Genomic DNA, 25,214 nt, shown 5'->3' on the forward strand with positions numbered 1-25,214 from the left:
CATTAAATAAATTATGAAGCAGCTGTTCTCGCACATATAATAAACCCGGCACAGACAAAATAAAAAATGCCTCGAAATATTTTGTGATTAATCTAAAGCATTTGACAATGTAGAACGTTCCATTATTTTGAAAATTTGAGTTAAAATTGAATTAAAGGTTCAGCTTAGTATCTCATTGCTTATAGTTAGAATATAATACAAAACGTTGTTGTTTATGCAGAACGATTTTGCTCTGCATCGTATTGTATATAATCCATTCATATTGGTGTTTCTCAAGGATCTGTTTTAGGTCCTTTTTTGTTCCTGTTGTATATTAATCATAATATGTTTTTAGGTGAACAAAAATTTGTTGGACAATTTCAATTATTACAAATTAATTTAAAATTTTATATAATGTAACAAAATATACAGAAACACATTAATTTCATAACAAATTATTGTCTATTTTCAGATGTCCACCTGGATTCGATCCCGTAGAGAATGGTTTACGGTGCAGCGATAAAAACGAATGCGAAATGACTAACGGAGGAATGTGTACCAACGGAGTTTGTACCAATGTCGATGGAAGGTGAGTTTGTAGTTCTCTATTGGAATTTGTCTTTAGTTTGAGTTATAATTATTATATTATTACTTTCCCAGATAGTTTCTTTCTTTTATTATTGGTATGTGAAAACGATTACTATACAATCATCTATATATGCATTCAAACTATGTTTAATAAGGTCCCTAAATGTATTCACAATATTATGAGTGTAGTTAACTATAAAAGCACTAAAGTTCAGTCTTTTCGTCATCATAATTAAATTTAGCTATCATTATGAATTCAACTAATTCTGTATTCGTTGAGAGCTAGCTATATTGCTTAACTATAATTGTAACTTTAACGTACATATTTGTAGTTACTTATAACTACAAAGACGTTATCGAGCAACGCATGTCGTGTTGCTGTATTCAATGTAAAGTACGTGTTTGTCTGCAGGTTCGTGTGCACGTGCAACCCGGGCTACGCGTCCACAGAGACGGGGCACGCGTGCCGCGACGTGGACGAGTGCGGCGACAACCCGCGCGTGTGCCGGCGCGGGCGCTGCCGCAACACGCCCGGCGGGTACGACTGCGTGTGCGAGCCCGGCTTTGCTCTGTCGGCGGCCGGCTACTGTGCGGATGTGGACGAGTGCGCGGATGGCTCGCTGTGCCAGGTGAGTTGTGTGTGTATACAGATGGGTACGCATGTAAGTGCATAAATATGAAAAAAAGATAAAAATATAGATGTCAGGCACAAATAGTAATAAATTTTTTCTTTTTTTTATTAAAGTGAAACTTAATTTTATTACATCGTCTCAAACTTTTTGGTCTGTGTAGCGCATGTCGCGTGACGGTTGGCTGCCGAGTAGGTATCTACTCGGCAGCCGACCGTCACGCGACATGCGCTACACAAAGCAGTGTTCGGAACCGTTCGAACAGTTTCACTTTTACCGTGGTTTCATAAAACCACACAACATTTTTTTTTAATGACTTTACTTTGTTTATTGTATGGTTTCCAATTATCTTTAAATTTCAGGTGGATCATAATTTTACAAATAATAGCCAAATAATATAATTAGTCTGCCAAATGAAAATAATAATCATTAGTTTAGATTAAAAATAAAAATGGACCTAGAATAGAACCTTGTGGGACACCCATTGCATTAATGTGCCCGGTGAGGCGTGGCATTTTATTTCAACTTTGGATTCGATTATATAAATACGCTTATGTTAACTAGATCTCGAGAAATTATTATTGAATCTATCATAAATTGTTTTCTTACTAATGTTTTGTGTTCTACGTTATCGAAAGCTTTAAAAAAATCACCGAAATAACTTTTGCAGTTTATTAATGCGGAGCGAGATGTAACATTGTGTCGTGTCGTAGGGCGGGCGCTGCGTGAACAACGAGGGCTCGTTCCAGTGCGTGTGCGAGGCGGGCTACCGCGGCACGCCGTCGCGCGACGCGTGCGTGGACGTGGACGAGTGCGGCGAGCTGCGCGTCTGCCGCAACGGCCGCTGCCACAACGCGCCCGGCTCCTTCCGCTGCGAGTGCCTGCCCGGCTTCTCGCTCAGCAGCGACGGCCGCACCTGCCTGGGTGAGTGTGCCCGCGTGCTGCCCGCGTGCTGCCCGCGTGCTGCCCGCGTGCTGCCCACGTGCTGCCCGCAGTGCTGCCTACAGATTCACAAGGAGCCGCGTCGCTGTAGCAAATTGATCGCTTACAGTTATACTGCTCACGAAGACGATGGACAAAAGTACTAAGCCAAAATGACACCGATAGTTCTACTATCAATAATGTTGACAAAGCGACACACGGAAAGTTATGTCATCTTAGCAAAGTTTTTTTTGATGGTTTGGATTGAATAAATGAAAAACACCGGAAAATAATATAAGTAGAGATTGTCTAATCTAAAAATGAACGCCCCTCCACTAAACTTAATTGTTTCAATGTGTGTGGACAAATAATTATTGAACCACTTTATATGTGTGCGCGCGTCGATTCTACTGCAAACTTTGACACTCGCGCACTGATTTGTCAACTAATCGGGCGATCAGTTCAGGTGCCTAGCATTGTATGGCGGGGAGAGCGCGCTATGTACGGAATGACACGTCCGTTCTGTCGTGCATCGCGTCATTTATGCACTAGTTGGCCAACTGGTCCTGTCGTTCGGGCATGGACGGGACTGGAGGACTGAACGACCAATGAGGCAGACCAATTTGTGTGTATTGCGTCTATACACGTACTTTGAATGTGAGCGTAAACACAGTGGAGGGGCGTTCATTTTTAGATTAGACAATCTATACATATATATCAATAATACAAAAATTCCAATTTCAGAATTATTTAATAGCGCTTAAAATTACATTTTATATAAGACAATCAACTAAGAATTTTTTTGACAGAAATATTTGTGTATTTCAGACGAAGTGCAGGATCTATGTTACGAGAAATACGAAGAGGGCGCTTGCAGCGGACCTGGTACCGCGCCCGTCACGCGCTCGCAGTGCTGTTGCAGCGCTAGTAAAGGTAACGTATACTCATATGACATGTCATCATCAACTCACGCTTACTCATGCTCACTCACGCTAACTCACGCTCACTCACGCTAACTCAGGATCACTCACGCTAAATCAGGGTCACTCACGCTAACTCAGGACCACTCACGCTCACTCAGGCTAACTCACGCTTACTCAGGATCACTCACGCTCACTCAGGCTGACTCACGCTAACTCACGCTCACTCACGCTCACTCACGCTAACTCACGCTAACTCAGGACCACTCACGCTCACTCAGGCTGACTCACGCTCACTCACGCTAACTCACGCTCACTCAGGCTAACTCACGCCAACTCACGCATAGGACGTTAGGTCCAGTTTCGCCATTCTCCTTTAAATATTTGTATACCTTGCATATAAAGTTCGACAGCTCCGGAAATAACAGATGAAATAGATGATTTAATATGGCAAACTAAACATAACAAAGAAGTGCCAAAAATTGATAGAAATGATGCAAGTGTAACATAATATAGATGCCAAAATATGTATATAGGAATAAATTGTGAATAAATTGTATAAAATCAAATTTAAAATTAAAATAACTCTACAACAATAATGGTCTAATTTTTAGGATTACGTCTCGGCTGGGGTGTCGCTTGCAAAGAGTGCCCCAAAGCCGGCACAAAGGAATACGACATTCTGTGCCCCGAAGGCGCGAGCAAGGACAACGGGGGCACTGACATCAACGAGTGTACCATGATCCCGGGCATTTGCCCCCATGGAACATGCGAGAATCTGGAGCCTGGCTATAAGTGCATCTGTGATCCTGGATACCATCCCGATAAGGATGGCATTTGTAGGGACATTGATGAGTGTGATATGTACCAGTCTGTGAGTATATTATTGCCTGTTACTTTTAGGGTAAGATTTAAAATAGCAGTTATAATATTATAGTAAGTTTATTATTTTTTTAATTAATTGTATGCATTTAATATTTATTGTTTTATGGCATTGATATTTTTGGTTTTATGGCATTCAAATGCTTTATAAATACAAATTAACAAAAATAATAGAAAACATTCGATCAATCCCGCCTCGTGATGGAATTTTGTCTATTCTTTAAATGCCTGTTTGCCCGCTACTACTACTATAAAAAAGGCAGTTTACGTATGGGCAGTTAACAAAATTGAAATAGTAGTAAATCTCATTCAGCCGTGTTCTTATAAATGTACGGAATTGTTGCAGTACTGCACGGGCGGGCAGTGCCGCAACACGGCGGGCAGCTTCACGTGCGTGTGCCCGCCCGGCACGCGCCACCAGCCCGCCGAGCAGCTGTGCCGCGACATCGACGAGTGCGAGGGTGAGGCCCCCGCGCCCCCGCGTCCCGCCCCGCCCCACGGCCCCCACCGCGGGGACATTCCGCCCGCAGGTGCCCCTCGCCCCACTGCGCTGAGCTGCACGCGGGACGGTGGAACGGTGGCGCTCTCGCTGCCCCAAACTGGCTCCTAGTGGTGGCAGGGGAATATGATAGTTAGGATGGGCAGTTTAGGTGTTGTAGAGGAACAAAATAATGATTGGAAATTTTGACCTAATTATAGTTCAAATAGACTTAAAAATTCATGTTCTATGACTTTAAAGTAGCTTTTTTGTAGATTATAAAAAATACTTGAAGACACGAACTTGACTAGACAGACTTGACTTTAAAAAAATTTTGACCTAATTATAGTTCAAATAGAACACGTAAATTTATGACAAAGTAGTTTTTTTGTAAACAAAAAAATAATAATGACGCGATTTTGACACAACAGACTTGATTTAATGTGAGATAAAATCTGCCTTATTAGGTTTCAATTTATTGGTAGTATAGCGAGAGCCCCACTTAAATCTACCTTCTCCATCGACATCTAACTACCAGCGGGCATGATCCATCTTAACGGTATCGTCCTCTAGTTTTAAGTATCTTGCATGGTGTATAGGTAAACAATCATGGTATGAAAAACTTTAAAACTTATTTTTTTATGAAATCAGAAAACAGTGTGACATTAAAAATTACAATTTAACTCAAATCTGAATGACATCATTAAGAATCGACCACATTGGCATAATCATTAAAAAATTATAAAAATATAATGATTCAACTAAAATGTCATTCATTCATAATTCACGCAATCGAATTCACTGCACTGCTTATCAAAATGATAATTGGTAATCAAGTTAATTAAAACAATATATTAATAATAATAATACATGTTTTAAAATTAATCCCAGGAAATTTAGGGATGAAATATTTGTATTTCCAGAACATACTGATATAGAATTTTGTTAAAAACCCTATGATTTTTTTCTTTTCACCACATCACGAACCAATGCTTACATTCCACAAAACATTTGCAGAACAAACGAACCCGTGTGACAACGGTAGATGTATCAACACGCACGGTAGTTACGAGTGCGAGTGTGAACACGGCTTCGTGTTGGACGCTACGGCGCAACATTGCCTAGGTGAGTAGAGATTGATAAAAATATTGTTTAGAAAAACATTTTGCTGTATTTTTTATGTGTGTATTGATGGAATCAGCAAACTTAATATATAAAATAATCCCGTAGACTTTTGAAATGCCTTATAATATAGCAGTATTTAAAACTATGTAAACGTTCACAATCTTTTTGTTGAAAATGAAATACTTATATTATTATCGTCTTTGTCTGCCAGGGTGACTATGAACCAGATAATATTGTGATACATAATCAAACGCTTTTCAAAGATCGTTTCAAGTATTTTACATGAATACTTCGATTTATGTTTGCAGTTGGAATTCGAGTCATATGATGGTTTAATAGCTTTTATTTTCTTAGACTAAAGTCTATTGAATCATTTATTTTATTTTTTGTTGATTAATGTTAAGGACCGGAACCGCGTTTCATAAAAAAAAGACGGGTTGCACTCCGGGAGTGCCGGTAGAAGTGAAAACTTGATTATTAACGTTGAGCATGTTTGATATCCATCCGTCTTACGCTTTTTCGATCAGGTCACGTGTCCTGACGCGAGTTAAAGATTTTATACCCATTACAGAATAAGTGCTCAAAGCCACTAAAGAAGTTTTCACTTCAAAAATTAAAATTTTACATTTTGTTTAATGGATTTTATTGATTTAAGTATATGTATAACTGAATAGCTGCATTGGTGTATTGTATCTTTTAATGTATGTGTATACAGACAACCGTCGCGGCTCGTGCTGGCGGCGCGTGGTGGACGGGCAGTGCGAGGGCGCCGCGCCCACACCGCTGCTGCGGCAGGAGTGCTGCTGCAGCGTGGGGCTCGCCTGGGGCTCCCCCTGCGAGCCCTGCGATCCCACCGACTGCCCCTGCCCCAAGGGGTTCGCTAAGGTTAGATTCATTAATGTCTTCACTGTTGATAACATTATCGCTGTCATTAACATGGGTATCGTCATCTTGATTCTTATCATCATCATTTTTATCCTCAACATCAGTTTTGTCTTTACCAACATCCTTTATCAATTTTTAGTTTAAGGTTTGAATACTACAAAAATATGTGCGCTTTAAAAATCATCATATTTTCTCCAAAACCTTTCTAATATTTTACTTTTCATGAGAAAGCATTTAACATCTGGAGTTTCGCAAGGTTCATATCTGAAGCTATCATTTTATATAATTTTTAAAAACGACAGTGTAAGTGTGCTTAAATACTACATGAGTTGTTTGCTGACGATTAAACATTAAAATTTTCGTTTTTTGAGCTTAGTTTTATTTGAACTCAATTTTGTTTGTGTTAATAAAAATTAACTACAAGATTATAAGTTCAGAACATTTTTATAATATTAATGCCAATAAAAAATAAAAATTGATTTCTCTTTTCAGTTGGATGGTGCGACCTGTCGTGATGTGGATGAATGTATGCTCGATCCGGACCTGTGTATTGGTGGAGAGTGCGTGAACACGGACGGCAGTTATCGTTGCGATTGTCCTAATGGACTTACATTAGATTCTACAGGTATGTATTCTGTTATTTATTTTATTAATACACATAAATTGTTAAAAGGCGACGCATTTTTTATATTGTGATTAAGAGGATTTGTCAATTTGTCTATAGTTGAATAACTTGAAGCATATTAAGATTTTTAACATAATCAAATCTCATAAGATATTTACAAGCTATTGTAAAATAATGTACATAAATAATTCCACAAACTTACGACCAGACATAAATGTGAAACTCTTGTTTTAAAATGCGTTTGTACGTGTAGATTTCATTGGTATAATTTTTATGTCTTCACTGTGGTCTAAATAAATAAATAACAATAACAATCGGTCGCTAGGCAACCGTTGCGTGGACACGCGGCGCGAGTACTGCTACACGGAGTACTCGGGCGGGCGCTGTGCGGGCGCGCTGCCCGTGGAGGTGCGGCGGGCGGTGTGCTGCTGCTCCGCGCTGGGGCGCGCCTGGGGGGACGCGCGCTGCGAGCCCTGCCCTAAGAGAGGTACGGACCTAGGGGTGGACCCTGTGGAACGCCCTAATGTCACTTGGCTTACTTATTATATTTTTATGTCATAGAAATCTAAATAACAAGACACATAGAAGTGCTATAATGTCATAATTTGTATGAAAACCGCTGTCGCCAAAATCAACACATTTAAACCGATAGCTAAACAGTACACACAAGTAAACTATGCCTTTTATTGGACAGCTTGATTTTAGTGAAAACTAACTTAAATATTAAATTAAGCTTTTTAATATGTATCCTAACGCACGAATTTACGGTTTATTTTAGAATAACATCCCTAAGTATATGAGACGTTTTGTTTATTTTTGCTCCAATACGCAAAAATTCGGCTTTTCGACAACAGAGGTTGTCAATTTTAAATAGATATAACTTTGAACATAAACTCATAGAAATAAGGTTGAAATTTGTGTTAAACGTGATAATAAGAATGGTCATGGTCATATGGCATGGTAACCACCTGAGCAGCGACAATGTCACGCACGCTTCTATTGCCTTGTTATTTAGATTTCTATGTTTTATGTCATGTTATATTATGTTGAAATATTTGATCATTGGCGAAACACTTTTCAACCGACTTAAAAAAAAAAGTTTCTGAATTAGGCTGTATTTTTCATTTTGGTTTGGTCAGAAACTTTGAACTGGGTGGGATTTTGATAATTCTTTTTTTGTTCTACAAACTTTAATGCGGTTTAGTTATTGTCAAAAATAATTATTTAATTTTAAAAATTTACCTTTTGTAGCATTTTCAATACTATCCTTTCGTGGTTTTTTTTAATCACAATTTTACAGATTTTGAACAATGCGTTCGTTAATTAATTATGAATAATATACAGGAACGGACGCATTCCGCAACCTGTGCACGGCCGGATCAAGCGGTCGCCCCGGCATATGGACCCGCCCGGGCGGCCCCAACGGCACCGGCATTTGGAACCAAGTAGACGGTGGTGATGGCTTCGACGACGGCCGAGTGGTGACCTGGGGCAACCACACTGGGGACGACGAGTGGGGACAAGGAGGACAGCAGGGAGGGCCTGGGGTCACGCCTAGTCAAATGGAAGTCAATGAGTGTGCGGCCTTCCCGGGACTGTGTGGTCACGGAAGGTGCAGGAACATGGTCGGCACGTTCACGTGTGACTGCTTCCCGGGTTACGTTAAGGTAATTGAATCAATTATTATTTTGAATAATTGATCGAATATTAACTCAAATATTTTGTAATTTATTTACTTTTGCATAGAAGTTTTTTTGAATTGTCAAAATACGAAAATTTGGCCTAACATTTACATTTAATGATATTTGTTAATATGATTTTCTTCAATTTTAGCTCATTCTCAGGTAGCATTTAGAAGGATCTAAAATTATAAACTGGATTAATGTTTAAAACTCTTCCATTATTGAGTGACTAAATAACTGACTGACGAATAGCGCATAGCCGGAATTTCTGAAATTTGTTATGAATGTTTCTTTGATAGTGTAGGGGAGCAATACGAGATTCATCTTCGTTTTCATCTTCGTCTTTATTTCCATTTTCATTTTCATTTAGTGTAGTTTCACAGTAGTTTTAATTTCAGTAGCATTTCAACCAACCATAAAAAATAAACATAATAAACAAAATGCCCCATCCCCCAGGACTCCAAGAACCACTCGTGCGTGGACCTGAACGAGTGCGAGATAATGGTGAACGTGTGCGGCGCGGGCGCGTGTCACAACACGGAGGGCGGGTTCTACTGCGTGTGTCAGGACGGGTACAGGACTGATGAGCTTTCTAAGATCTGTGTTGGTGAGTATTAGAATAGAATACATTTGAAAGACACAAAATTGAAAGAAAGAAGATACATAAAATTGGACATCATGTTTGCCGAGAATTTCGTATTGTGTGTGCACTGCATTACCAGAAAAGGGTCTTGACGCTGTCTGCTGTAGTCGTAATAGGCTGCGACTACAGCGCTGGTATTCTGTCAAGACCGATTGGAGGTATTGACTCTATTGTTCTCGTATTGATATGTAATTCAAACAACCCTGCAGCAATCTGTGTTTGGATTACATACTGTTTCTTGTTTATTTCGGTAGGCAACAAATAATACAGATTTTTTTGTAGAATCTCTACTGTAACTGTGTTTCATTTCGGTATGAGGTAGTGCCTCGGGAGAGGATTAAAACACTTAGACTGCTGATTAAATACTGCGTATATTTGAAATAAAACATGCCTTAAATTAAATAGCTACAAAATTACAAACACATGTATTACTTATAGTTAGCACTTACAGCTTGATTTATCACTACATCTCATCGTAATGTCCTTTGTTATTTTGTGCCAGACTATGTTAGTAATCTTTGTTGTGAATGTCTATGGATGACGAAGTTAGGTTTGCCCGTTTTGGTACCTATCGAACATTTATAAAACTGTCGATTAATTATCACATCATCATAAAACAGTGTCTGGTATTGAAATTGTTAGCTGATAGAATAATATTATCAAAATTCATCATCAATATTATTTTCAACCTTATTTGAAAGAAAGAAGAAAGAAAGAAAAAACGTTTATTTTATGACACATAGCCTCACACATACATAATGAAAAACAATTTATACAATACTTATATGCTACAATACTTACTTACTACAATACTTAAAAATACACATTGAAGTGTGTAGTCTGTGAAGCATGATACCATTAAAAGGGGAAATCACTCGGTGAACATCTGTGACGTAAAAAAAACGTTTGCACATTTTTCAACAGCTATTGATAGTTAATGATATAACAGTGGATGAAAAATTTAAATCATTTTCTTTTATTTGTGTTTATTTCAAATATGAAATGCTTGCAGACATCGACGAGTGCGGGGAGGACCGCACGCTGTGCCGCGGCGGGCGCTGCGTGAACACTGCGGGCTCGTTCCGCTGCGAGTGCGGCGCGGGCATGGAGCTCGCGCCCAACAGGCTCTCCTGCAAGGATATCGATGAGTGCTCTATTACTTCCGGTAGGTGGTTCATTTGTTGGGGAAAATTGTTTCAGGACACAAAAACATCTATATAAGACTGAACGAATTTTAATGATTCTTGGTGTGTTGAATTTGTCTCTACTTGGATTATGAGAATTTTTTTTTTAAATTTGTAAAAAATAACAAAAAACATGAATCATGGTAAAGCCGGATCGAGCAACTTCATAGATCATATAATAATTTATTTAGTCTAAAGTTTACTATGGTGTTGGTAACACATTTTACTATTAAATGTTTGAAGGTGTCCCAAACAATTGAAAAAAAAAAAAAACGGGTTGCACTCCGGGAGTGCCGGCAGAAGTGAAAACTTGATTATTAACGTTGAGCATGTTTGATATTTTGTAATGGTATCCGTCTTACGCTTTTTCGACCAGGTCACGTGTCCTGACGCGAGTTTAAGATTTTATACCCATTACAGAAAAAGTGCTCAACGCCGCTAAAGAAGTTTTCACTTCAAAAATTAATTGATTTCTTTTTTTGATAACATATTAGGTTTATAACAAATTTATAACACAGGTATATGCAGCAACGGCGCGTGCGAGAACCAGATGGGCACATACCAGTGCGTGTGCGACGAGGGCTACGCGCAGTCCACGGTCAAGTCGCACTGCGAGGACATCGACGAGTGCGCGGAGGACCCCACGAGATGTCAGCACGAGTGTGTGAACACGCCAGGGTCGTATCATTGTGTGTGCAGGTTAGTGTTTTTTTATTAAAGGCGATAAGTTTGTATTGTAAAATAATGCAACCCAATTTTTTTGTTATGCGAAATTGGTGTAATAAGTGCGGCGTATGAAACGAAATTAAAAGTTTACACCATGGATTAATTATCTACGAGATATGCTCACAACAATTTATTATAAACAACAACACTCACAATCACTTATTAAAAGGTCGTCAATATATGCATAAGATACATTGAAGTTATAAACTTATTTGGTGAAAGTAATTTTCAAAGTCTATTGCATCTCTTATTAGAAAATCCTCTCTTTATAGATTTAGGCTTTGGATAATTTTTTGTGTGATTGTGAGGCTAGTTTTGAAGTAAAACCTCTTTAGGTGCATTTAAAGTAAATTTCAAGATCGTGTCATGACAATACCGCCACTACGAGTAAGGTAATGTTGGTATTTGAATCTTGCTAAAGCAGTTTCACTTCTGACATGTGAGCTCGGCACACACGCTCTTTTTTAAATTTTTATGTCAGTGCCAATGTTATAACGCCGTTATTTGAAGCGATCCATAGGTGAAGAATGTAAGAGGTATCTAGAGTTAAGGACATAGTGATACGTATAGAGTTAAGTTTTATATATATATGGTTTGGCGTATGCCGTAAAATAAATAAATAAATCCTTTATTTGCATTTAAACATGGTATTTCAAGGTGTTATTACTTAAAATATAATATTGCATGTTTAGCTGTTATTAAACAGCATGCATATTATTTTATTACATATCTATAAATGTCACTTAGATAAATAAATGTGTAATAGTGTCGCTTGTAAGTGTTACAACGTGTAACGTTGCAGGGAGGGGTGGCACCTGCGCGCGGACGGGCGCACGTGCCGCGACGTGGACGAGTGCGGGGGCGGCGCGCGGGTGTGCGGGGGGGGCGAGTGCCGCAACACGCCCGGCTCCTACCGCTGCGCCTGCGCCGAGGGGCTGCTGCCCGCGCCGCCCGGGGCCAGCCCCACCTGCCTCGACATCGACGAGTGCGCTGATGTGAGACACATACACAAACATAACTATAGACATGAGCACACACATGTTGACGAGTGCGCTGATATGAGGCGACTATAAACATATACATAACATAACTATAGACATACGCGCACACACAGTTGAATAGAATAACTATAAACACATACACAAGCACACACACCATATAGCATATCGCATGCGTACACGATTATGCACACGCAAGTTTCAACCGGACACATGTATCATCAAAATAATAACATTTTTAATTTGATTTTTGATTTTATAATGACAAAGCTACAGACATAACTAATTATTGTTACTAGAAAAATGTTTTCGTCATTTATAGGACTACATTTTAATTGAAATCTTAACAATAATAAAAATTGAGAAGTCAAATCAGTTAACGGATTTTAAACGCGATTTATTAATTACTTTGTTAACTCTTCGTTTATTACACTTTACTGACTGAAATAATTAATAAATTGCGTTTAAAATGTACTAAAATAAATTGAATCAAATCAACATTACAAAAATTTCAAACTTTCGATAAAAACTACCCTCACTTTTACAGATTGAAGACCTCTGCGGTGCCGGCGAGTGCCGCAACACGATCGGCAGCTTCGTGTGCCGCTGTCCCGACGGGTACAGCGTGAAGCCGGAACAGGGACCCGCTTGTACGGACGATGATGAGTGTGAACTGGGCACTTGTGACTGTCACCCCTCGGCGGATTGTATTAACTTGCCGGTAAGTTTGGTTTTGGTCCTTCGAGCCGGATTCGTTATTAAAGGTGCAATGATTTGTATGGTGTTAATTTTTTTTTATATTGAAATATTTATTGTCTTAATGTGTCGGTTAGATAGGATTTTGTTTGGTCCTTCGAGTTGAATTATAAAAAATATTAGTTTGTAATAATTTTTATAAGTTTTACATTGGAATAAATATACCAATATTATAAACCTGAAGAGTTTGTTTGTTTCAATACGCTAATCTCGGGAACTACTGGTCCGATTTGAAAAATTCTTCGAGTGTTAGATAGCCCATTTATCGAGGAAGGCTATAGGCTATATATTAGTGTCCTATACGATTTACTTTGGTATTTTTAGGGCTCATTCCAATGCCGCTGCCGTGACGGTTGGCGCGGTGACGGTGCCTCGTGCGAGGACGTGGACGAGTGCCTCACGAACAACGGCGGCTGCCACCCGCGCGCCGCCTGCCGCAACACGGACGGCTCCTTCGTGTGCCTGTGTGACACTGGTTATAAGGGCGACGGGTGAGTTGTCACACACACACGCAAATATATTCACATACATACGTAAAATAAGCACACATACGCTCATATACGCATACACGTGATATGAGAATGAGGACGAGGAAACGGAAGAGGACGTTATTTTTCCGTAAATTTTATGTTTTCATCATTAGCTTCGCGCAACCGTCATAATATATCGCTAATGTGGGTATTGTATCTATGAAAACATAATCTTAAACGGACGGGTTGCCAGTTAGGGGTGTACACATAGACTTTTAAAAATTCACCTAATAAAAAAAAAATGCGTCTGGAATTTTATTAAAAATTTTTATGTACTCAGCGCATGCAAGACTATACGCTCCTTTGAACATATTACATAAACGGTAGGACACCCTATATTGAATTTATTAATATTTTCCGCAGGTATTCATGTGTGGATATTGACGAGTGTGCGAATGACCCGACTCTATGCGAAAACGGACACTGTACTAACACGCCCGGCGCTTACGAGTGCGATTGTGACGTCGGCTTTACTAAATCTCAAGATGGAAAGCAATGTCTAGGTATGTATGAAGTTTGTAGTGGAAAATCAATTTGTAATTCTTGAGCATAAAAAAAAATAAAAATAAAGTCTAATTTTCGTTTATTTCATATCAACAACGTAGAGCTTCATGCCAATTCAATTGTTTTATAAAGTTTCGAAAAAAATTTCAAAATTGTGAACTTTCAAGTTTCCTTCTCAATTGTGTTATTGACGGAACAATATGCTTTTGTTTTACTTTCCTGAAAAAGTTTTGGTTCTTAAAAGTTTTCTTTTCAATGTTACTATGTTAAATTAAATTGTATTTTACCATATTGTGATGTTTTTTTATTGTGTTTTCAGACATGGACGAGTGCGCGACGTTCGACAACGTGTGCGTGTTCGGTCGGTGCGTCAACACGTACGGAATGTTCAAGTGTATCTGTGACAAGGGTTACCAGTCTGATAGTATTGATGATTGTGAGTATTTTTATATTTTATTTGGTTCCCAAATTGAAATCAACACATTGATATGTACATAATATAGACACAATAATTTAAATTTTATTTTCTATCTACAATAACGACTTAATTTTAATAATGGATAGGAAATGTATTTGTGGAAGTTAGTTATAGAATGTTAATTACAAAACGTTTAATCATTTTAATATTTTACATTTTTTTAACAATGCACGTTCTTGTATCTATGGCTATACCCTTTGAAGTACTGTTTAAAAATCATAGTGTCAAAAAATATGATTATTCAAATAAATTGCAATTGCATTATAAAATTCTTTATTTATTTTATTTAATTCTTTATTGCACACAAAAAAGAAATAAATGAAAATAAATTATTGTATTATATTCAATGTAATAATTTTCAGTGATGCCTGGTTTCAACTGCACGGACGTGGACGAGTGCAAGTCACCACAATCCTGTCAGTATGGAGAGTGCATCAATACGCAAGGCTCTTACATTTGCCGCTGCCCGCCCAACTACGAGCTTGTGTCTGATGGAACTGCTTGTTACGGTATGAATATACCTTTATTTGCATGTATAGCAAAGGACCAAAGATAGAACCTTGTTAGACCCCTCTAGAGATATTAGTATATTTTTGTTTATTGTGCGTAAATACATTTTAAATGAATATTTTTTAATATGTCTGTTATTATAATTGAAGGTTTAAAAGCTTTTAAGTCGGTTTATTTCATAAAAAAGCTAAACTTGATAGCATAGTAATAAAGTGTACTGAATCGAATGCTTAAGCTGCATATTTTGTACCAGATTCGCGCAAAGCTCGTTGTTACGCGAAAGTGGATCTCCGTTCCGGCACAGAGCAGTGTCGGGACAGTGATGAGCTCTCTGAAGACGGCACCATGGCTGCTTGCTGTTGTTCTGTTGGTAAGGGACTTGAAGTTTCTTTGCCTGTGGTCAAAAACTTAATAATAATTATTTTAATGATTGTTTTCTAAATTGATGTGAATAGTATTCATGCATTTTAAGTGTGATGGGTTATTTTTGACACTTGTTATTTGAAAAACCTGTGGCATAGTAATAAATAATTAGAACTGTTATGTTTGAAAATTGTTTAATTAATAGTCTGGTAGTTAAATTTAACTCTTTAAATACATTTTTCTTTGAATGCAATTACTACTTGTATGTATCTCGCTATATCTATAGGTGCTGCATGGGGTAACTACTGTGACTTATGTCCGGAGCCCGGCTCTGAGGCGTACCGGCAACTTTGCCCCGGTGGACCCGGCTACCAACCTGTTTTGGAACCTGTGAGTCAATTATTTATTTATTGTTTCTGAATATATTATTTTCTTGATGAAGTAAAATTTTTTGGAGTATCTGGTCAGTTTCCGGAAAAAAAAATGTTGCAATACTTTTTATCGCAGAAAAATAATATTTTTGAAAGTACATCATTGTATTATTTCGGTATTGGTAGCACGTTAGTAGATTTTTATGTTGAATTTTAATGTCACTTTCATTCACAAGCATTCATAAGTGAAAGTTTAAATTGTTTAATTATGACATCAGAAGTGGAATTTATATCTGTATTTGGGTCGTAATGTAATTCTTCTATTTATTAATGTGTGTTATTTGTCAATAGCCGTCGTACGTAGTGACGCTGGCGGACATCGACGAGTGCTCTGCGCACGCGGGGCTGTGCGCGCACGGCACGTGCACGAACACGTTCGGCTCGTTCGTGTGCACGTGCGGGCCGGGCTGGCGGCTGGCCGACGCGCTGCGCTGCGAGGACGTGGACGAGTGCGCGGGGGCGGGCGCGTGCGGGCCCGGCGTGTGCCGCAACCTGCCCGGCTCCTACGTGTGCCTGTGTCCTGAGGGATACGTCGCCATGCCCAGCGGCAGTGAGTGACACACTCTAATGGTTTATTGTGATTCACAGGTTATAAGGGTGTTACATTGTATGAGGTGATCCGCTGTGATCTGCCTTGTGGCTTAAAATTTTTAAAAATTATAGATAGATAATTAATTCTTAAACCGATTTATACATTTATACCATTATTATGTTGTTGTTTATACTAAGCAAAAAACTAATACAAATCAAATCAAAACAAATAAAGCTATAGTAAAGCCATTTTAATAGGCAACATTTGACAGTTTAACAAAATTCAACAACCTAACCTAGTAACGACGACATAGAATAACATGATATTTCGTTTTATTAGAACTGCACATTTCCTTAACTTTTTTCAATTAAGGCTGCAGTCTAGCAAAATTGCGTTTTCAACAAGTTATTTGACAATTTTTTCCCGGCTAATGAAATGATAAACTGAATTTTTTTTTCTTGTTTATCAATTAGTGTTATATACGCAATGCGCGTGAATTTTTTCACATTTGTAAAGTTACTTTATGTTACCTTAATCAGGCCTTCAAGATAAGTCTCTTTCCTCCAAAGACATTTCGAGCTAAGTTTGTGCACTCACTACGTTGCAACCGATTACAATTTACACAATCTGATCAGCGCATTATTATCCTTATATAGTCGTTATTAAAAACTGCTGAATACAATTGCCGAAAAACTTATGATTTTCTTAATTAGAACGTTATAAATTCATTAAATTTCCCATTTTTTGCCTTACAAAATCTATTGATAAATACTGCTAAAAGTTATTTTTTCCATTAATTTATTCGAGTTGGTTGAAGACCAATGAGTATTAATCCTTTAAAAAAAATTTTTTTTTAATTTTGATAATTCTTTAAATATTAAAAAAATATTTAAAATAATTAGGAAAAATCCTAGCGAATTTCTTTAGTCGCGCTCCTTGGGCCGGAGCGTTCTGACGTGTGTTCTACGCTCGATTTTCCTTCATACCGAAGTGAAAGTTGCTCTACTTCATTAAATTTAATATTTTTGTTAATTGATTATTTTTATCTTAGTTTTGTGCAAATATTCGTATTTTTTAAACATTTGATTTCGATATGGAAAATAAACGAAAAAAATACGCGTGTAACTACTAGAAAAAAAATTATCTTCGAACATAAAGTTAATGAAACCAAATAGATTGCAAAGGTGATTGGCAACAATTTCTTTATTTTACGGGGTGTCAGTAAAGGGATGTATATTTCTTTAAAACTAAAGTAAGCTCATAAAATTTCTTATAATATAATTTTTTTGAAGTTCCAAAAATGTTTATATTTCGTTTGAGAAATACGAAATATAATATAAACTTGTATTGAGAACTTGAACTTCCCAAGTTCATGCGGGGAAATCCCCATACGGGGAAAATGATTTGTTTACTCCAAAATTGATCCGAGGTGTTTTAATTTTTTCTTCTAGTCATTTTCAACGTAGCGGCATGTTGTTTGATTATTAATTTTGTAACTTAAATACAGGATGTTGGTTTTATATTCTGATCTTACAGACGCGCTGACAAATTTAGTCCGCCATTTCTAGTTTAGTCTACCAACTCTAAGTACCAATATTAAAACGAATGGATTATCATCACATCATCAAAACTCAGATGTAATGGAAGATCACAATAACATAGAAAATTCAGTGGGTGTTGAGAACTAAACAAACAGAAGTAACAGAGACGCGAAGAATAAAAAAAGAGGACGAAAACGATAATTCGTTGATGCTTTCCCTTTTCGACGTATTGTTAGGGTACATCACCAATCTGCAAAAAACAAAACTGAAGATTCCCAATTGCTGATTAAAAATGAAAAACAAATAATCGACAACAGTGGTGAAAATTTGCTGATCACAATGAAACATCCTTCAGTGGTAGCAGATTTACTCATTTAAAATGTATCGGTGAACAGCGTAAAGGAGAGGAGGACAGGAAAACATTATGAATGTGGATGGTGGATTGTATACAGGGTGTAATCGATAAGTATGTGCAGGCGATTATGACGTTTTTATTGCAGGTATCAAAAAACTTAAAACTGATATCGAAATTACTTTACCTAATGAGCAAAATGACAATAATAACTTTTTAAAAGTATAACGAGAAATATCTAAAAAATTTACTTTTTACACTCCCATATCAAAAAGGGAAAATGGGACTAGTAGAAGTTAAATGTCTAATTCCGGCAAAAGACATGAATGCGGAAGATGCGGTTAAAAAAAAATTTAATATTTGAAATACAATGCAAAAAATAACACTTTTGTCATAGATAAGAATCATGACTATTTTTTCCAAATTCAGGGACAACTAAACGTTGCAGAAGCAGAAGTCTGCTTATTTGCTGTTTGGACTGGAGTGAATCATTCGTTAAAAATAGAATATATAAAAAAGTATGTAACGTTTAGGCAAAATAAAATGATGGACCATTATCAAGATTTTACATAAATTGCCTACTGTCAGAATTGATTGATTCGAGACTTCAGCATTCGATGCCCATCAAGGACCCATCCTATATCATTCAAGCGATTGAAAAAAAGAGATAAATCCAGTGCAACCGATAAAGCATCAAAATGCTAGCAAAAGATTTATTAGGTTTATCAATATAAATCTATATATTATACATAATATAATAAATCTGTGGAAGACGCGAAGACTGACATCCGCGCGGACGGAGTCGCGGGCGGAAGCTAGTCAGAAATAAATATCTTCTGTTTTCATTTGCGTATTTTTCTATTTTATAATTTTTTAACACAAACATTACATTTTTTTTATTATATACAAAATTTGTTTATCCGCTTTATTAGTTAAACTGAACAACTTTCACTAAGAAACTTAGGTCGAAAAAAATGTATAGAGTTATGCATTTTGTATGGAAAGCTTATTTTTTTTTTATATTTCGTCCAAATTTCTTTGTAAAAGTTGATCAGTTATATAAACATGAAGTTGAAGATATCAATAGAAAGTATTCGCAAATTTTGTGTACTGATAAAAAAAATCACCCGGTGTAATTTTCACGAAAATTGTTTCAAATTGTCATTTTTGGTACTTATTACGAATATTAAGTTATACGAATGATTTAATTTTTAAAAATTAAGTGGAGCAACTTTCCCTTAGTACATTTGTATTATTTACATATAGGATGACAGGATGCATTTGTTTGCACTACTAGACCAAGCCCTTAAGATTACATATTTACAATAATAATGACCGATACAAGTAATTTTAAGATTTGATTTTACTGATAAATCATTCTAAACATAATAAACAATTTTTGAATTAAAGAACTGACGTCACTACAATTTTGTGTCAATAAACTTTTTTCTTTTTAAATACCGGAGACGTTACTCTAAAAATCGAAATCAGACATCTAGAATCGAATGCGTTGATTACTTGTGAATACAAATCATCATAAATTAATAAATGTGTTTGTGTGAATTGTAACAAATTTTTCAAGTCCGTATCGATTAATTCACTTTAATCGATGTTTTTAAACAGGGCCTTTAGACAAACGTACCTAACGCCATGGAATAGAAACTGCTAACGCTAATTATTGACATAAGCTCATGACATTTTGGTAATGGTTCGGTCACAATACCAAAGACGACGACGACCACGACCAAAATTCCAATCTTGCCGAAATTTGTTCAAAATCAAAATTAAAATCTCCCGTCATTCTAGTACTCGGAAATAAAAAATTTCGAGGGCAATTAATAAAAAAAAATAGGTTTTTTGCGATTTTCGCCGAGACGGTAAGTTTATCATACAATCACCTGAACCAAAATTGTAGATCATCTAATTATCTATAAAAAAGGTTAAATACATTTTTTTCTAGGAGCCACCATTTCTATGAAAAACCTGTTTGTTTATCAATTGATCTCAAAAAATTTTTTTCAAAACACCAATACGACAGGAAATTCTTAAATTTCATTTTTAATTGTGTTTTGCACAATTTTATTTAATTGCGACTGGATGAAAATTTTTTTCGTGGTCGTCTTTGTCGTTGGTAGGTCGACCGAATCCTTAGGCAAAACATCATACGCTTATGTCAATTTCCATCGATAGCGTATTCTATTCCTTGGCGTTTTGACGTTCGTCTCGGCCTGCAGGTTACCTCTCTTCGAAAATAAAATTGATAGACGTCAAATGTTGCCTATTAAATTGGCTCGACAATAAAATAAAGCCCTGTGTGTGGGTGTGGGTAGGGGAGTGTCAGCCAGTCCCGTGTAACGCTCGTGGTGTCCACAGAGGAGTGCGTGGACGTGCGGCAGCGGCAGTGCTACCTGGAGTGGGACGAGGACCGTGGGACGTGCGGCGGGCCGGTGGGCGTGCCGCAGACACAGTACCTGTGCTGCTGCAGCGTGGGCCGCGCGTGGGGCGCCCCGTGCGAGGCGTGTCCCACGCGGGGGTCCCGCGAGCACGTGGCGCTGTGCGGCGAGAAGCCGGGCGAGTACATCAACCCGTGGACCAACGAGACGCGGCCCATCGACGAGTGCGAGCTGATGCCGCAGCTGTGCAAGCCCGGCGCCTGCCACGACACGCCCACCGGCTTCCAGTGCGGATGCGACCACGGGTCGGTGCTACATTGCTTATTAATTCTATGCTTTGTCTTGCTTCCTTGCTGTAAAACACTAAATTTGGTGCTAACAAGTTTCTTTTTGCGTATAAACTTATATTGATAAAAAAATATATTATTAAAATGTTTTTCGTAGTAATTAATTAAAATTACCATAATGATTAATTGATTACCATGTCAACACTATATAAACATATATCGAATTATTATAATTTCCCAGCTACGAACACGACAACACATCGCACCTGTGCCGCGACATCGACGAGTGCACCCTGCACCACTCGCCGTGCCGCGGGCTCGCGCAGTGCGTCAACCTGCCCGGTGCTTATGAGTGCAAGGTTTGTCGCTGTGTTATGCAAATTTAATCTCTAAATGTTTGATTATTGAAGTGAAACTTCTTTATCGGGGTTGGAAAAAAATTTAAGTGTAACATTTTTTCGTTACGCGTGACATTTTTCCGTTACACGCCATCTTGTTCTTATCCCAACCACGCATGATTCGACGTTGAAAAATAAGGTTATAAAAAAGTTTCACTTCTTACGTGTGTACACTTATAGTACACGCACACATCTATACAAATATTATAAAGAGGAAAGGTTTGATTTTTTGTTTGTTTGTATGAATTGAATAGGCTCCGAAACTACTTGGCAGATTTGAAAAATTCTTTCACTGTTGGAAAGCTACATCATTTCTGAGTGACATAGGCTAGGTTTTATCCCGGAAATCCCACGGGAACGGGAACTATGCGGGTTTTTTTTTGAAAACGCCGGCGAAGCCGCAGGCGGAAAGCTAGTTTTTTATATTTCTCATTCACTTGCAATAATATATTTTAAATGATTTCATCTATTTTACATATTATTATCTAAAACTATTTTCCGTAGCATACTATAGATAACAGAATGACACTGACTTGCGGCATCAACTGGGTATCAATTTTTTTTAATTCTTTTTTATGAATTTATTTCCCAGTGTCCCGCGGGCTATCGGCTGACCAGTTCGCTGGACGAGTGTGAGGACGTGGACGAGTGTGACGACGCGCGCCTGTGCGAGCACGGCGACTGTCGCAACACTGTGGGCTCTTATCGGTCTCTATACTGTATATTTCTACACTAATATTATAAAGAAGAAAACTGTTTGTTTGTTTGTTTGATTGTAATGAATAGGCTCATAAACTACTGGACCGATTTTAAAAATTCTTTCACCATTCGAAAGCTACATTATCCACGAGTAATATGTATAGGCTATATATTATATCATCACGCTAACTGCTAAGACCAACAGAAGCGGAGTAATGCGGGTGAAACCGCGCGGCACAACTAGTATGTTATATACAGGGTGTCCCACCGATGGTGTACTAAGCGCTAAAGGACTTGTAGTATTGCATACGCTGACAACATAAAAAATATTTAAGCAACAAAACGACTTCGACGTATACCGTCTGTGAGACACCCTGTATACGTATTGTCTCTACATAAAATTGTGACGTATTTGTAGATAATAGACAGAAAAGTAGTCCAGTAAATTGTAGCACTAAAATGTGTACTTCAAAAACAAAATGTGACGTACAGCAACTACTAATAATTAGACTAGCAATTGTGCGCAATTGTCCGTAACTAAACTCTGCCTATGTTTATATTCTGCAGAGTTTTCTAATAAGATGTTTATTTTAATATGTTTTATGCATCGCACTGGAAATTATTTTCAATGGAATATAATATCATAAATATTTATTCTAATCTAAACAGTTACTTATCACTCAAAGAAGTGACCTATTTTGATGAACCCTATTGACCCTTGGATAGGATGTGTTATTTATACAGGTGTATATTTTTCCATGGAATAGCTTAGTGTACAGTTTGTTTTGCTTACGATAGCTCAATGGCACTTAAAATTGTTATTATCGTTATATTGTTCACTTCTGAAAGGTTGTCCTGTTTTCATGTATACTATATCTGTATAATTGTATATTTTTTTCATTTTAATAATATAATTAAATCGGTTCAAATTTTGATAAAAATATATTGAAATTCAGAACGTGCTATCATAATGTATTTTACTCTTCCAATTGTTCAGACCAGTGTACTTGTCATTTTCATGACTAAAATTTATTCAGTACATTATTCAGATAGGAGTAACAACTAATCCGTCCTTCTTTGTTTGCCCCCTTTACTTGTATGGTTGGTTTCTGCAATGTTTTTATTTATTTTATCTTTAATACATATTTTGCCAATGATGTATTATCTCAATACAAAATCGCCTCTAAAACAAGCACTATAAGGTTGAATATCTCGTGTGTAGATGCGAGTGCAAGCCGGGCTACACGCTGCGCGACAACGCGTGCCGCGACGTGGACGAGTGCTCGCGCCCGCGGCCGCTCTGCCGCAACGGCACGTGCGAGAACCGGCCCGGCTCCTACGTGTGCCACTGCGATGACGGGTTCAAACCCGGCGCTAATAACGACTGTATTGGTGAGTGCGGGTGTGCTCCACCCAGGGCGCATAAATCACCTATAAGACCCAAGTGGTCTATTCGCGACCCGTGAATGATGAACTTGAATGACCGATGAATTTGAATTTGAATTTGAATTTGTTTTTTTTTAATTTTCAGACATAAACGAGTGCCGCGAGGGCGGCATGGTGTGCCGCAACGGGCGCTGCCGCAACACGGTGGGCGGGTTCCGCTGCGAGTGCGCGAGCGGCTACACGCTGACGGCGGACGGCCGCAACTGCCGCGACGTGGACGAGTGCACCGAGCTGCCCGCGCCCTGCGGCCCCGACGGCTCCCCGTCCTGCACCAACACTAACGGCGGGTGAGTGCACGGTGGGGGGGGGGGGGGGGGCAGCTGCGAGTGATAATACACACAATTAACAAGAAATAATGACAAAACACAGAACATTTCAAAAAAGAAATAGGAAATCATAAACACAAATTCGATCACTGTCAGGCTGTCCTACAGTTCCAGCACATGTACTTATATGTATAACTAATTTGACACTTATACACCAAATAATAAACCAATATATCTCTGTGCCCAGATACGAGTGCTCGTGCGGTGCGGGCTGGCGGCTGGCGGGGCGCCGCTGCGTGGACCGCGACGAGTGCCGCGAGCTGCAGTACGTGTGCGCCGGCGGGGACTGCCACAACTTTAATGGCGGGTGAGATATAACTAAAGCTTTCGATCTAGTTCACTATGATTTATTATTGAATAGTTAAATTCGACGTACTTGATTTGCGGAGATAATTATTGGGGAAAATAGGAAACAGAGCTTCATTATTACTAGGACTCAGAAGATCAATGAGATAAACTTCCAAATTAGATTATACCTAGTGTGGTGTACCTCAAGGATGTGTTTAAGGGCCTATTCTGTTTTTATTGTATATCAATGATATTCTTGGTTTTACAGATAAATGATTCGATTGCAAATTTTGACATTATGAATTCTGACAACATTGACAATTATAATAATAATTTAGGGAAAAAAAGTAAATATTGCAAATACTGAACACATATAATTATGTCGTACTGAACTCAAAAGAAAAGTTCATTTTTTAGATATCATTTTAATTTAAACTTATTCCCGATTAATGTGTTCCCCAGCTACCGTTGCGACTGTCCAGCCGGCTGGCGGTTCGACCAAGCGGCTGCTCTTTGTGTGGACGAGCGCAAGGAGCTATGCTACGACGAGTGGTCCAACGGGAGGTGTCATCGTGCGCGCCCGCTGCAACTGGGACGCCCGGAGTGCTGCTGTTCTGAAGGTAAGGGGGGGAGTAGTATTCCCTTCCCATCTTTTTAGTTAATGTCTGTCCCATAGGGATGGACTTATACATAGATATAGAGGTTAAAGACTTTTCAATTCAATTGGATGTTATCAGCCACATGTAAATCGAAATTTGCCTACTTTAGAAAGATTAAACTCAAAATATAAGACAGAGAGATGACAAAATAGCTGTACCACAGGGTAGCTGTAGCTCACAGGAGCATAGTGCTACTGTGATGTTAAATAAATGATTACTTAAATATTTCAGGTGCTGCATGGGGTAGATATTGTGAACGTTGCCCAACGCCTGACTCACCGGAATTCTTACGTATTTGTCAAGGTGGAATGGGAAGACCTAATCTTACACAGGTAAAGTACAGAATTATTTCTACTTTTCTTAAATCATTCAGTTGTGTTATGATTGTACTAGTACATTATTCATAAAATCGGTAAAATAGACTCAATTTTTTTTATACAGTTTGATATATTTTTT

At 38.1% G+C, this 25,214-nt stretch overlaps 1 protein-coding gene and 1 long non-coding RNA gene across 2 annotated transcripts in view; one reads left to right on the forward strand and one right to left on the reverse strand.

Annotated features, from left to right (window-relative positions):
• Nucleotides 1–25,214, reverse strand: part of LOC149480175 (uncharacterized) — a 204,404-nt gene that overhangs the window by 154,194 nt on the left and 24,996 nt on the right. The window lies entirely within an intron of this gene.
• Nucleotides 1–25,214, forward strand: part of LOC149480183 (fibrillin-1-like) — a 62,644-nt gene that overhangs the window by 27,053 nt on the left and 10,377 nt on the right. Inside the window, exons 13-43 of the mRNA XM_089707145.1 lie at nt 452–568; nt 980–1,196; nt 1,910–2,120; nt 2,946–3,050; nt 3,652–3,911; nt 4,266–4,380; nt 5,415–5,522; nt 6,238–6,407; nt 6,900–7,032; nt 7,358–7,519; nt 8,377–8,699; nt 9,171–9,321; nt 10,370–10,522; nt 11,060–11,240; nt 12,070–12,262; nt 12,813–12,986; nt 13,346–13,512; nt 13,915–14,054; nt 14,375–14,491; nt 14,896–15,042; nt 15,297–15,413; nt 15,693–15,796; nt 16,129–16,387; nt 20,636–20,960; nt 21,184–21,301; nt 21,933–22,048; nt 23,262–23,431; nt 23,571–23,772; nt 23,999–24,118; nt 24,562–24,719; nt 24,990–25,090. Of these exons, the coding sequence (XP_089563271.1) occupies nt 452–568; nt 980–1,196; nt 1,910–2,120; nt 2,946–3,050; nt 3,652–3,911; nt 4,266–4,380; nt 5,415–5,522; nt 6,238–6,407; nt 6,900–7,032; nt 7,358–7,519; nt 8,377–8,699; nt 9,171–9,321; nt 10,370–10,522; nt 11,060–11,240; nt 12,070–12,262; nt 12,813–12,986; nt 13,346–13,512; nt 13,915–14,054; nt 14,375–14,491; nt 14,896–15,042; nt 15,297–15,413; nt 15,693–15,796; nt 16,129–16,387; nt 20,636–20,960; nt 21,184–21,301; nt 21,933–22,048; nt 23,262–23,431; nt 23,571–23,772; nt 23,999–24,118; nt 24,562–24,719; nt 24,990–25,090 (5,134 nt within the window). The remainder of the gene's footprint in view (nt 1–451; nt 569–979; nt 1,197–1,909; nt 2,121–2,945; nt 3,051–3,651; nt 3,912–4,265; nt 4,381–5,414; nt 5,523–6,237; nt 6,408–6,899; nt 7,033–7,357; nt 7,520–8,376; nt 8,700–9,170; nt 9,322–10,369; nt 10,523–11,059; nt 11,241–12,069; nt 12,263–12,812; nt 12,987–13,345; nt 13,513–13,914; nt 14,055–14,374; nt 14,492–14,895; nt 15,043–15,296; nt 15,414–15,692; nt 15,797–16,128; nt 16,388–20,635; nt 20,961–21,183; nt 21,302–21,932; nt 22,049–23,261; nt 23,432–23,570; nt 23,773–23,998; nt 24,119–24,561; nt 24,720–24,989; nt 25,091–25,214) is intronic.

This window comes from Colias philodice, chromosome 19, assembly GCF_061535455.1.
Source record: "Colias philodice isolate Cphi_HAF_F1 chromosome 19, ilColPhil1 Martin Lab GWU primary, whole genome shotgun sequence".
Classification (NCBI taxonomy): domain Eukaryota; kingdom Metazoa; phylum Arthropoda; class Insecta; order Lepidoptera; family Pieridae; genus Colias; species Colias philodice.